We start from the raw sequence: 13,188 nt of genomic DNA, 5'->3' as shown, positions 1-13,188 counted from the left end.
GTGTGGAGCAGCAGGACAGACATGGAGAAACATCCTCCCTGGCTTTTCCTTTTGAAGAAGTCAGTGTATCATTTCCAATGCCTAAATCCAGGCAAGACTGCAGCAGGAAGAAAGGCAGAAAGCTCCAGAAAAAGACCTCTGGGACCACCTTCTTCATCTCTGTTTACAGCAAGTCTTTACTCCTCAAAATCTCACAGGATAACAAACCAAAGCTTCAGAATACTTCCTCAACAAGTCCAAACTTTTAACAAAATCTTTGGGGAAAATTTCCTTTCCAGCAAGTAGAAAGCAATCTAGCTTTGACTTAATTACTTTAAGCAGTACAAATTCTTCTCCTTCATCTTTCCCTATTTATCCTAAATATTTTTCCTTTACCATCTTCTTCCCTATCCAGTCTGTTACAACTCGTACTAATTCCTAACTGTACCCTTCTTTAATTCTTCCTGACCTTTTCCCCTCCATTTTAGCCCTAGTTTATCTTCACTCTGTCTTTGGCTGTCAGCCTCTCCTCAAGTGCCTATCCTCACACTGGTTCCATTTGTCTTAGCTCAAAAACTATCACATTATGTTGTCTCTTTCCTCCACTTACATTGTCTCTTACAGTTATTTCTCTCTCTCCTAATTCCTACCTGCTCAAGTAGTTACATGAACAACTGCATTGGCTGAAATTCCATGGACTGCCTCTGCCCACTACAAAGCATTAGAGCAAACTGATCTACTTGTGCCAACAGTTCATTCCAAAACCTCAGAGGAAGGAATTCAGTTGCAACCATTAGTAAGTCAATGATTTTGTGAAGACTAAGATTTATGCAAACTATAGGAAATAACGGTAGATAGCTAGCACCATTTTGGAAGGGAAAAAAATAAAAAGAAAGAAAAGCATCTGTCTTCCAAATCTAGCAGTTAATTTACATGATTAAAGCTATAACCCTAGAGAACAATAAAAAGTGAATGAGCTTTTATAAGTCTGTCACTAGCTAGAACCACTACTTACAAGGTCTTAATGCTGGATGAAGGAAAGGTTGGGAAGGCAAATGAGCGTGAGGTTGGCACAGCCACCATTTCGATGGGTTAACAATATTATTCCTTCTCTATCTATGCTTCTTCCCAGGCTATGATTCTTCCTGGAAAGAAACTGACACTTGGATCTCCAGGGCTTGATCCTCCTACATACTGCCAAGTAAACGAACATTTTCATCAAAAAACCACATCCAAATAAAAAAACAACCAAAACTCTGCAATACATAGCTGATACCAACACTTCCAAAACTCCAAGCAATTTAAGATGCCCTCAGACCATCCTAAAAAGACATGTTAAGAAACTACATCATTTTTAAGTAATCAATAGGAACAGGTTCTTTTACTCTCTCTTGCTGGAATTTTGGAAGTGATTATCAAAAACTACTTAACAACTAGCCTATGGTGATCTTTCCTTCTTTTGTCTCTCAGCTACAGTAGGATTCTTTCAATTTATTTTCTTATTTTTTTATTTAAATTCATGTTGAAGTCCAAAGTCCAGGTTCACCTCTGATGCTATGGTATCCAGTAACTCACTGCCTACATTTATGTATGGCAACAAGTTGTCTGAAGTGGTGCGTTTATTTTGAAAAACATTGTACCTATCTGTATCTTTGCTTATTTGCTCCTCACATCTCCGGCACGTTAGACACAACATGCATCATGGTATGATACATTAGACTGCATTAAGATATCCAAACTCCTCGTTAAAATTCAAAGTTGCACCATGTGTAGGTTTTACTATTACCATAAGTATTTTTCTGTGCCATAATACCTTAATGCACTTCTTGCTGCTTTTCTGCAAGAGAAGTCTGCTCAGAACTGGGAACAGGCAGCCTATTACACACAATGACACAACTACCAGTAAGAGGGTACACTTCTGAGAAGCAACTTCTAAGGTTTCCTGCGTCATGATAGAGAGCTCTAGAGTTAAGAGCATCTCTCTACTGAACAGTTAACCATGTTAGATAAAAAAAAAAAAAAAGTTAGTCATTTCTGTTACATTGAAACCTTCCATCTTGTCATAATTCACAGAGCTACTAGAAACTAAAAAATGTTATCTGGGATTATCTAAAAATCAACATAATATAATCTTGATAAGTGTCTAAGCTATTAAACAATGCCAATTGTAAAAACTACTAAGGGAAAGTATGAAAGTGTTAAGATAAAGTGATAATGTGTTAGATATAAACTCAGATGGGTCATTACAGTGAGCGAAAATGACTGAATTTCAGAAACATTTTAGCCAAAGGCTACAGTTTGAACTCCTAAATTTTTTATTATCTTTGGAATATAACCAGTTTAGTATTTTCTGCATCCATTTTCAACACACAAAGGCAACTGTTTGCTTAACAAAACATCATAGCCCTAGGTTTATAAGCGCACACCATATTTATTCCAAAAAGCTAACTCTGGTTTCTTATTTGGAAATTATTATTCAGATAATTTTTAATTATATGCATATACAAGTCATTTTTATTTATATGCGTATTCAGCACTAGGATATGTAAGATAATTTTACTTAATTACAACATTAACAAAATTATTCACACATCAACACCATTAAGACAATTTGTATATGGAAAAAAAATACTAAGCACAAATTAGAAATATGAACTAACTTTACATTAAAGCTATAACAACAAGCAAAGCTTTGGGGCTAGCAGACCTCAAACTGATAACTTAAAAAGGAATATGATCTGGCTAAGATAGCAGTCTTATAAAAGACTTTCTCTTAGCAATATGTTTACAGTACGTAGACTTCAAAGTTTATAGTTTGAGATTTGAAAGTTTTAAGCATTAAATACACAATTTAGTAAATGGCAATCTCAACACCAAGCAAACAACAACAACAAGAGCAAAAAAAACCCAAACAGAAAACAAGCCTATCTTTTACATAGTGTATCAATGGGGAGCGTACATTGAGAGATCTACCCCCCCAGCAATCAAATAAAAGTCACAGGTAGAAAAAAAACCTAAATCAGGCCACACAGCCCAAGTCACAATAACTCTTAGTCCCATCGGTATCCCTTTTGTACATGCAAAATCTGCAAGTCCAGGAGGACCTACTGAACGACATCATTTACATTAGCAGAGGGAGACTCTGTGAGCATGGCCTGTTACATCACTCTAGGGACACATCAGAGAGCATTCTGAGGGCTAAGAGAGGTTCTTTAGTGCTGTTTCTACAATGCTTGTCTACCAAAATCTTTCACTAACATTCAAAAAATGTCATGGGGTTTCCCCCCCCCCCCCCCCCGATACATGCACCAGCTTCTTTGATTAATACCACTAAAATGTCTCCACCAATCAAAACATCCCCTTATTTACTTTAAGCTCAGTTTTGATCAGCATATGCAACTGATGTCATTTGACACAAACGCACTGTGAAAAGTTATTACTGCAGTAACTAAACTGTTATGATAGGGTTCTGATTGTAGGAGTCTATGAGAGATCATGTGACTTTGCGGGCTGTACCAACTATAGTTACACCTACTCTTTCAATTGTTTAACAGCAATTATTGATATAAACTGATAAACAAAAATAATCCAGTTTAGCTGTTTCAACATGCTTAAGTTTCCAATCAAAAAGCTTAAGAGCGTCTTTTGCTTTTCTGAGAGGGAGGGTGGCTGCCTCTTTTAGTATTCAGAAATTAACACATGATGAAAGTGTAGGGTAACATTACTTCAGTAAAGCTGGTAAATTATTCAAAAAATGTACATTGTCGCACAGATTAATGAAACAGTTTCAACTTGTGACTGAAGTCCTGTAACTTTTATGCTTGTTTTCTCCACATTATGAGTTAATCTCATGAGATACTTTGGTTTATGCTTTCGAGATCTTCGCTGTTAAAAGGAAAACACCGCAACTGCATTCAAACGGCAAGCAAAGATTCTGAATCTTTCATCAGAGAATTCTGACAATTTATCTGTAGGGCAGTTACTACTGTATGCAATACCGAACTCACCAGTTGTGCAAGGAAAAGCAGATCTCCAATCTCTATGAATGAGTCTGATCAAAATTTAACATGGCACCTTAAAGTTTGTGATGACAAATAGTTCTACTGAGTTTGAACTCAGTTTTAAACTTAAAAAAAAATTTAAAAGATGCAAATCTCCGAGGGTTTTAAGAAATTTTATGCTTACTTATTTGCACTGATAACTTATCCATATAAAGTTCTTTCACATGGTAATTTATAAAACCCAGGAGACTATCTCACTACTGGGACGACTGCTAAAGCTCCCCTCCAGTCGCCTAGAAGTGCGGTTTTAGGATTTCTCATAGAACAAAACAAAATCTTAAAAATTAAATAGTTTTCAGCGTTAAAGTATGATATTTTACTCACTAAACAGATTAATATTTCCAGATGGTTAGATAAGTAAATAGGAGATGCGCATCCATCACACAGCATTCTTTTCTTTTACAGAAAGACTGCAGAGGTGGTAAGAGCATACAGGTAACATTTCCCATGCAATTGCCTAGAAACAACTTGAAAGCAAGAATTTAAACCGTAGGGGAAAACTTCTGTTAGAAGGCAGTATTTTTAATTTACTTATGCGTTTCCAGGAAAAAAAAAAAAAGTTTACAACATGGGGATATTATCAGCGGTAAACCACGCCGTCACTTACTGATGCCCAGAGATTAAGAAGCGCACCTTGCAAGCAAAGCTTTGTTTTGTTTCAACTGCTGTAAAGAGAAAGAAAAAGCAGCAGCCGGGGCCGGCAGATGCGTTCCGCCAGGGTCCTCCAGCAAACGCCGCGACCTTGCGGGCGCTGCCCTTCGCGTTACGGAGGAATCCGGCGAGGGACGTGGAGTTAAAGCGCAAACAAAGGAAGAAAGTCACCCCAAGGTACTTGCTCGCCGCGAATCGCCCCTGCCGGCTTACCCAGGAATGAAGTTTGCAGCGGCCCATCAGAGGCGCCCGAAGACACCGTGTCCCCAGGGGAAACACCGCCGCCGCCCCCTTCCCTCGGCGCGGCTGGCCAACAACCTGCCGGCTGAACTCCCGCCGGTCCCCAGAGGAGCGCGGCCGCGGCTCCAGCCGCCGGGGACGGGGGACAGCGGGACGCCAGGGCCCGCGACGCCCGGCAGCCACCCCGGGCCAGCGCCGGGCGGGGGTAGCGGGGAGGGGGCCGGCGCCGCTCCGCGGGCCGCTGCAGCTCGAACCGGCCGCTCGCCCAGCGCCACCGGGCGGCCTCGCCTCAGCGCCAAGACTTCCCGAGGGGCCCGGCCGCCCCCTCCCCGCGCCGCTGCCCGCCCTCCCCCACCACCAAAACTTCTCCCAACTCGCTGCGCCCCGCCCGCGCCGCTCCGCGCCTCACCTCTACGCGGCTCACTGCCCGCGGGGCGGGGGCGGGGGCGCGGGCCGGGACCGGCCCCACATAGTGGCTGCCGCGCCGCTCCCCCTTTCTTCCCGGGCCTCGCCGGTGCCCAGCCGCACCGCGCCGCCCCCCGCCGCCGTATTCCTCCGCGGCGCTGGACGGCCGCCGCTCCGGAACTCGTTTCTGCGGCGCTACGCGGGAGCGGCAGCCCGCGCACCCCGGCCGGCCTCCGCGCCCGGGGCCCTGCCCCGCCGGGGAAGGGCGAGGCGCGGAGAGGGGCGGCGGTGTCTGGGCGAACCACAGCATAAACTGCTCCTCCCGGTGGCCCGGCGGTGGTGGGGACACCTCACCTCCGCCACGCTCGCCCCGGGCGGTTTGTGTGTGGCGAGCTCGTCTTTCGGAGAAGCTACTCAGAAACTTCAGAAACTGTTGCCAGGGCGTATCTTACGGGGATGGCGAGGGAAATCGCCACCGCTCCGGGAACAGGCGGTCCGTGATGGCGGGGCTGTGCCGTCCGAGGAGTAGCGGGTACCCGGGACAAGCCCCGCGGTGCCCAGTCGCGCCGGTGGCAGCGGGGACCGCCCTGGCGCGACCACAGCGGCTCGGCAGCCGCTCCCCTTCCCGCGGGCGGAGAGCGGGAGCGGGCGGGCGGGCTGCCGCCCCCGGGCCGCGCCGGCGGGTCTGGCCTCACGCCTCCCGGCCGACTGACGGCCACCGCGGCTCCCCGCCGCTATTTTAAGGAGCCGGCTAGCGTGTGCGGGGCCGGGGGCAGTCGGGGCTGCGCGACGGCGATCCCCGGCCCGGGGCGGGGGGGGGGGGGCTCTGGGCTACCTCGGGCGGGGGAAGCGCCCTGCAGGAGCCGCGCTGAGGGATGTCCGTCAGCCAGCCCTGCGTTAAAGATTAATGCTCCGAAATAGCTCTCGGAGGATTCCTCGCTCATTAATAAGTGATCACGCTTAATAACGATCAAACGTTTGCCTGGGGAATCCCGACCCAGCGGGCTCACGGCGAAGCCGGGCTGCGAGCGGGAGAAGCCGATGGAGGCGCGTGTACCGCGCCTTAGCCCCGCCACGTTTTTTATTAGCCACATAAATAAATACAGCCAGCTGCGCGGGGGGCCCGGCTGCAACCAGAGCCTTGCCCGCCCGAGGCTGCAGATCAGAAGAAGCAGCCGGCCCCTTCAGAAGCGCCGGCTGTCAGGTCCACCCGCCCGCAGCCGGCAGGCCCCGCCGCGCAGCGCCCCCGCAGGGCCCGCGCCCCCTCCCGGTGCCGCCCCGGCCGGCAGCCCCCGGCCCGGGCACCGACTGCCCCGCGGCGGCGGCGGCGCATTTCCGCGGCGGTCGGACAGGGGGCGCCGCGCCACAGCGCACGGGCGGCCGGGCACTGTGCCCGCAGCCAGCCCGGGCTCGGCCGAGCCCGGCAGAGCAGAGCCGGTAGCCCGCGGCGCCGAGCCCGGATCCGGCGGCGGGGGGGCTGGGTCGGAAAACGTGTGTGCCGCTCTCTCCGTGAAGGTGGCCGTACGGCTGAGGGTGTCCTCAGCCCCAGGTACGCATGGCTTTGGCTAACGTCGGTGTGCACATATCCATAGATAGACAGATGCAGAAACATACATGCACTACACAGTTACGAACTATGGGCTGAAGGGAAGACCTGAGTATTTTCAACAACGCAGCAACCGAGAGGGCCAGAACTCCGACGGGAATTATCCCTCTGAGCACCCCGCTCATCATAAACTCATTAAACAAAGAACTCACCAGACCAGCTGGACTCGGCGCTCTTCTCCGAAAGTCCACTCCAGCTCAGTTCATCTCCGCACGCCTCCTCCCCCCCTTTCTTTGCTGTCCTTTTGAGAAGCAGCGACCAGCGCCCCGCTGCCCGCACACCTCTAGTGCGTGGACTCCGCCGCTGCCCCGGCGCTCAGCGCGGCCCCGGCGCGGAGCAGGCGCCGCGCTCGTCCCCATCTCCACAGCGCGGCATGTCGGCTCGGACCCATCCGCTGCTTCAAACTTGAACGAGGGTGGGAAGGAAAAAAGACGGGGAGGGAGAGAAGGGGGTAAGAAAAAAAAAAAAAAAGAAGGCGAAAGGGAAGGAGAGATCCAACTTTCTTAAGACATGTCCAGGCAAAGAGCGGGCAGAGTTGAGGAGTTGCAGCAGCGGAGAGAGTGAGTGGGGAAGCTGCGCCGGATCGCCGATTCCCTCCCTCCTTCCCTCCCTCCTTCCTTCCCCCGCCTCCCTCCCTCCCTCTCTCCCTCCCTCCCTCTCTCTCTCTCCCCCGTCTTTCGCACTCCGTCCGCCCCCCCTCGGACCCTGCTCCCGGCAGCACCACTCCCTCCCTCCCCTCACCGCTCTAGCGGAGCGCGGCGGCAGCAACGCGCACCTCTCCGCGCCGCCACGGCTCCGCGGGGCCCCTGGGCCGCCGCCGCCCAGGGCTGAGGCGAGGCGCCCTGCACGGCCCCGCCGCCCCCGGCCCCTTCCGCGGCCGCCGGCGCTGGGGGAGCCCGCTGGCTCCGCCGCCGCAGCACGGCTCGGCTCGGCGGGGCGCCGTTACCGCCGGCCGCCGCACGGCTCCTCCTCGGCGGGCACAGCCGCTGCAATAACGGCGTGACTGGCTCCGAGCGGGCTGCACGGGAATCTCCCGGTCTCCTGCAGCCGCGCTAAGACTAGTTCGCTCCTCTCCCTCTCCTCTTTCTTTCTTTTTTTTCTCTTTTTTAAAATCTTTTTTTCCTTTTCTCATCCCATCCCCCCCCCCCCTTTTTTTTTTTTTCTTCATCCTCTTCTTTCTTCCCTTTCTTCTTTTCTTCCGGGGAGCTGTATTTTTCAAGGCATAGCAACGGGTGCCCCGCCCCCCCCCAGAAAAAAAAAAAGCTCCTTCTCAAAATTTATAAGTCATAATGGAGCAAAACATATTTATATTGTGGTTCTCCCTTATTCAAAGTAAGCCCCGACCAATTATTCCTCCTTGAGGAAGTCCAGGAGAGGTCGCACTGCGAAGTGGCAGGGATCAGCTGGAAGCAGGGGCCTGAGCAGGTCCTGAATGGTGTGGTTTATAAAACTTTGGGGAAACTACAGAACTGCTTTAAAAGTTATTTGCCTGTGAGCTATAGTGTAACACTAAATTTGTAAAGCACTCTGAGATTCTCAGAGGGTAAAATACTCTTTAATGACACCAGTTATCCCTAAGGACCTTGAAGTTGTAGCCTTCCTCCAAAAGTCAAATTGACTTCTGAAGACATTGGGTCATTATTTCCTAAGCGATACCACTAAAATCTGTCAGCCAAGTGAACGTGCAGTGTTCTGCCTTAGGAAGAGCAGGTACAAACTGCAGTATATAAATACTAAGTACATTTCCAAATAGTGCATACAAACCAATTCAGCTCGGGAATGATCACTTTGAATGAACCTGTCTGGAAAGTTTAATGTGAAAATTCTCTGCCCTTGTAGGTTTCCACAACAGACACAGCTGGCTGATTTACTTAGCATCTCAAAGTTACTTTCTGAAGACCCTAAATGGAATTATGCTAAGTTCTTATCCAAGTGCCACTGGGCCAAATGATCTTTCCTTCTGTGAAAACTGCTTCAAAGTGATCTTCATAAAGTAAAATGCATTGAAAACAGCATTCCAGAAAAGAGCTAAAAGGGGAACACTTTAAAGGCATTATCGTTAAGGGCCAGAAACTAACGTGAACCACACTTCTACTCAGTACAGTTGCAAATATTTCATCATTTTGGAGTTTAAAATTTGCTACCTTTCAGATTCATGGCTATAATTTTGTTGGTTGCTGAGTATAAGTAACAAAAGGCCAGAGCAGCAGATTGCTTAAACCTTTGTCTAAACTTTGATTTTCAATGCCTTGAGAAGTGTAGTGGTGGTTGATTGCAATAATGTCCTGTAAGTGGGACAGGAGCATCTCTCAAATGTAGCTGGTAAAGGCAACAAACAAACAAACAAACAAACAAAAAAACCAAACAAAAAAAAAGGAGCTTCTGATTTGGATTTGCTGCTATACACATACTATGCAGACAGTAAGTCCTTTAGATGAAGAATAAAGGGATGTGTTGGCACTCTCCAACAGTGGGTAATGGTGCTTAGCACTTCAGATAAAGTGTAGGAGCCATGATGTCCAGGCAAGTGTACTCATAATTCATCTTGGTATATGTAGTTTTATCTTCTAAAATAGTTTTCTAACATCATGAATCATATTGACAAAGTCATTCTGATAGTTACTGAATATTCCATTTTCATTTCATGTTTTCTCTGCCCTTTGATTTTTCTTCTTGAAAATAGTGTCAATAAAACTATTATAATCATTATTGACTGTCACATTTAAAGATTAATCTTCCCAGGGTATCTTTTTCATTTCCTAAAAAAAATGAATATATTCTGTTACATTTTGCTAACCTGTAGGCAAGGTACAAAAGAGAATACTTGAAATCACACTCCAGTGCCTAGGGCACTGTGCACTTCTCTGGAAAACTTCTAGTCTTATAACCATTGTAGCAAAATATGTTCAGTGCTCCCTGTCATTTATTAACATATTCTTGTCTTTATGAAACTGCCTAAGTTCAAACAAGTTTTAGCTCAGCTGTCAATAAAAAAAAAAATAGCTCTCTGGATTAGACAGTATTATTTTAAAAGAGGCATGGATCCTTTAACTTTGGAATTATTCCCAAAAAACTGAAAGAGAATTCTGGTATCAGACTACCAGAAAGCAATTATGTTAAAAAACTCTTGTCATAAAATAATAAGACAATCACAAATTCTGTTCCTACATAATCATCACTATCATCATCATCTACCTTTAAGGTTTTATGGCACTAACGTTCTTCTCACTAATCTACCTAAAAACCTGACCTCACAGATCTCAACTCTTACATATTTAACAAACAGGAGCTGATGGATCAACTGGGTAAATCAATAGATCGGAAGTAAATACCGAAGTCAAGTGTCCTCCAAAGAAATTTTCCTGCTACCAGCCCCAGGTGTGTACATGGGGAATGATATCTCAAGTACTTTGGGCTTATGTCTCAGCTCCCATTTTGAATAATAGAAATTAATTTCAAATTGTAGGGAGTTCAGCTGCATAAAGCTTTAAAGATTGATCAGCACTTTGAATCCCATGGGCTCAGAGATGGCAAAGGCAAGGATAATTATGGCTTGGTCTCTTTGAGAGTGAAACAGTTGCAATTGCTACGCCAAGTGCAGCTTCAAAAAAAGCGCTTCTGAACACAATAGCATCCTGTGACTCAGGGGCAATCAAGGGCCCATAAACATTGAGCCTCCGTGGCAGAGGGCAAATGCATCTTCTCAGTAATGGGGTCAGGCACAGTTTCAAGCTAGTTCTCTACCAGTTAAATATGAACCAATCTGACATTGGTTTTACAGTAAAAAATTCTCTACAGTACAAAAAGGTAGCGCAAAACCTGTACCCTATCTGAATTGCATTTACACAGACAGAAGGAGGCTGATGAGTAGAAGTTCTGCCCTGGCCATTCTCCTTTTCCTCATGTGGCTGCAATGTCTTACAAAGAACTCCCCAGTATCTCAATTAGCTGTAGCCTTCGGAAAACAAAATAAAACAAAACAAAACAAAACAACACAACTTCTAAAAACTTGGTAATCATCCTCTCCCTGGCCTGTAGTCAAGGATGTATACTCCTTTACCACTATATTTTGATTCTTTCTTGTAAATGCAGATCCGCAGAATAAAAAACAATTCTGCCTTTTTGGCTGTTCTTGCCTACTCTCTGTAAACTTGGATGGAAGTACAGCTGTCCATTTCCCGCTCTCTCCCCACCATCCTTGGGCCTTTCCTAGGGGGGAAAAGGGGGCATTTGAGAGAGTGCTGGCATTTTTCTACCTGAACGAAAGTTTTGCCAAACCCCAAAAAACCTTTAGGATTGCCTTTGCATGCATCTCTTTATCTGACAGAATTTGAGCAAGAATATTTACCTTTTCATAATTTAGGTTTTTTTATTGACTTTCTTTTACCCTCGACAATTCTTACTATGTAAAATATCACTGACTATTTGATTAGGTACCCTGCCACTGTGCTTTTCAAGAATTTCAAGACAGCAATGTCAAAATAATAGTCATATATCAGCTTTGGTATAATGAAATGCTAAACAATCTCTGCTATTTGGCAATCCATTGTGTGCCCTGTGAACCTGAAGAGTTTACTGAGGCAGCTCAATCATGAAACCTATAAACTACAGCTCTTTGTGGATATTTGATAACTACACACATATGCAATAGTGAAGAAAACCTGGAGCAATTCTACAGAGGAAAAAATGAAAACATACTTAAAAGATTATTTTACGTTTCTAGGTACAAATAGTTCTTTACGTACTAATGGGAAGGAGGACACCCAAATATTTGGATAGTTCTCTTCTGAGCCTTTAAACTGGCAGAAACAGCTGATCTAGAAAAGAAGTGATTCCCCTGCCCCCAAGTAGCAGGAATGAGAAATACATTCTCTAAAACAGGAGTAAGCTAGGTAGCCTCATACTTGAAACATTTTGATCTTACAGATTACCTTTGTGTATGCCAACTTTTGAGAAGCATTTTAGCTTCACTTCAGAAACAAGACACATTTTCACATCACACTTTTCGTCACTGATCTATTTCAGACTGAGGGCTAGTCAAATAGGTTACTTTAAGTCCACATCATAAATAATAACAAAAAAAATCTTGTAACATAAGTTTGCTTATATGGCATTTATCCTACTGTATGTCATACTGCCAAACTGGAACAGAACCATTTGCACTGTTATGGACAGTACTGGTATATTAATTAAAGGTTTGGATTGAAATTAGGGTAATGATTTGTGTTAATGCATCCCAAACAAAGTGTTGCATTCCACTTATCTTCAATATTCCCTAGGTTGGGAATGATGATTGAATGGAGATATGCAGGGATTTTTTTTGCCTTGTCTGGCTCAGCAAGGTAGGATAAGTTTGCCCCTTTGGTAGGTGTTGTTTTCTTTCTACTGAGTGGTCCTTGTACTGCAGTATGGAGTTCAAACCCACATTGCTCAAGGCAGAGAGGCATCAGTTCACAGTCTCATGCCTATAACATGAGGAACACCTGAATTTAAGTTTAACTAATTAAAGGAAAATTACTGTGTTTGAAAAGATCAGAAAAGGTCTAGGCTATAATGATGATTACGCTTTTTTTTCCTTTTTTCTTTTTTTTTTTTTTTTTTTTTTTTTTTTTTTTTTCTTAAGCTCTGTAAGCTGGTATTCTGGTTTTCTGAAACACAGGTTTTAGTACCAGAGTTAGTAACAGGATTTCCAGACTCACCAGTCCAGAGCCAACATGCCTTTGGCACTTTGTAGGGCAAGCAGAGGTGAAAGACATCTGCTCTCCACTGGGTCTTAAACCTCCTGTTTTCTTGAGCTGATTCTTCAGCTATAAATTTAGCAATTTGAAGTTTAAGTCTAGATGATCTTAATGTATCTTAGTGCTAAAAGACAGTGATAAATTGGGACCTAAAAACTCCTTGATTGGAAGTAGTTGTCCAGTTTCCATTAGTCCCATAGCTGGTCTGAGTTCATGTGCTGGTTTTGGCTGGGATAGAGTTCATTTTCTTCATAGTAGCTAGTATGGGACTGTGTTTCAGATTTGTGCTTGAAACAGTGTTGATAATACAGGGATTTTTTTTGTTGCTGAATGGTGCTTACAAAGGGTCAAAGCCTCTTCTACTCCTCATCCCACCCCACCAGCGAGCAGGCTGGGGGTGTACAAAGAGTTGGAAGGGGGAACAGGCAGGACAGCTGACCCCAGCTGACCAGAGGGATATTCCATACCATATGGCATCATGCTCAGCATATAAACCTGAGGGGAAAAG

The 13,188-nt window shown here is 45.7% G+C and overlaps 1 protein-coding gene across 8 annotated transcripts in view; it reads right to left on the bottom strand.

The window, feature by feature from the left end:
* Nucleotides 1–7,406, bottom strand: part of FAT1 (FAT atypical cadherin 1) — a 111,979-nt gene extending 104,573 nt beyond the window's left edge. For 3 of the 8 annotated variants that reach the window (XM_055795535.1, XM_027789961.2, XM_055795532.1), the window contains exon 1: nucleotides 4,905–4,986. In XM_055795535.1, the coding sequence (XP_055651510.1) occupies nucleotides 4,905–4,931 (27 nt within the window). In that variant the 5' untranslated portion in view covers nucleotides 4,932–4,986. Of the gene's footprint in view, nucleotides 1–4,904; nucleotides 4,992–5,340; nucleotides 5,466–7,094 lie in introns of those variants that run through there. The other 5 variants (XM_055795531.1, XM_055795533.1, XM_013301023.3 and 2 more) reach the window with 4 other exon arrangements.
* Between the last annotated feature and the right edge of the window lie 5,782 nt (nucleotides 7,407–13,188).

The sequence above is a fragment of the Falco peregrinus genome, chromosome 2, assembly GCF_023634155.1.
Source record: "Falco peregrinus isolate bFalPer1 chromosome 2, bFalPer1.pri, whole genome shotgun sequence".
Taxonomy (NCBI): domain Eukaryota; kingdom Metazoa; phylum Chordata; class Aves; order Falconiformes; family Falconidae; genus Falco; species Falco peregrinus.
Note: the sequence above shows the minus strand (reverse complement) of the source record. Positions and strands in the feature narration are given on the sequence as shown.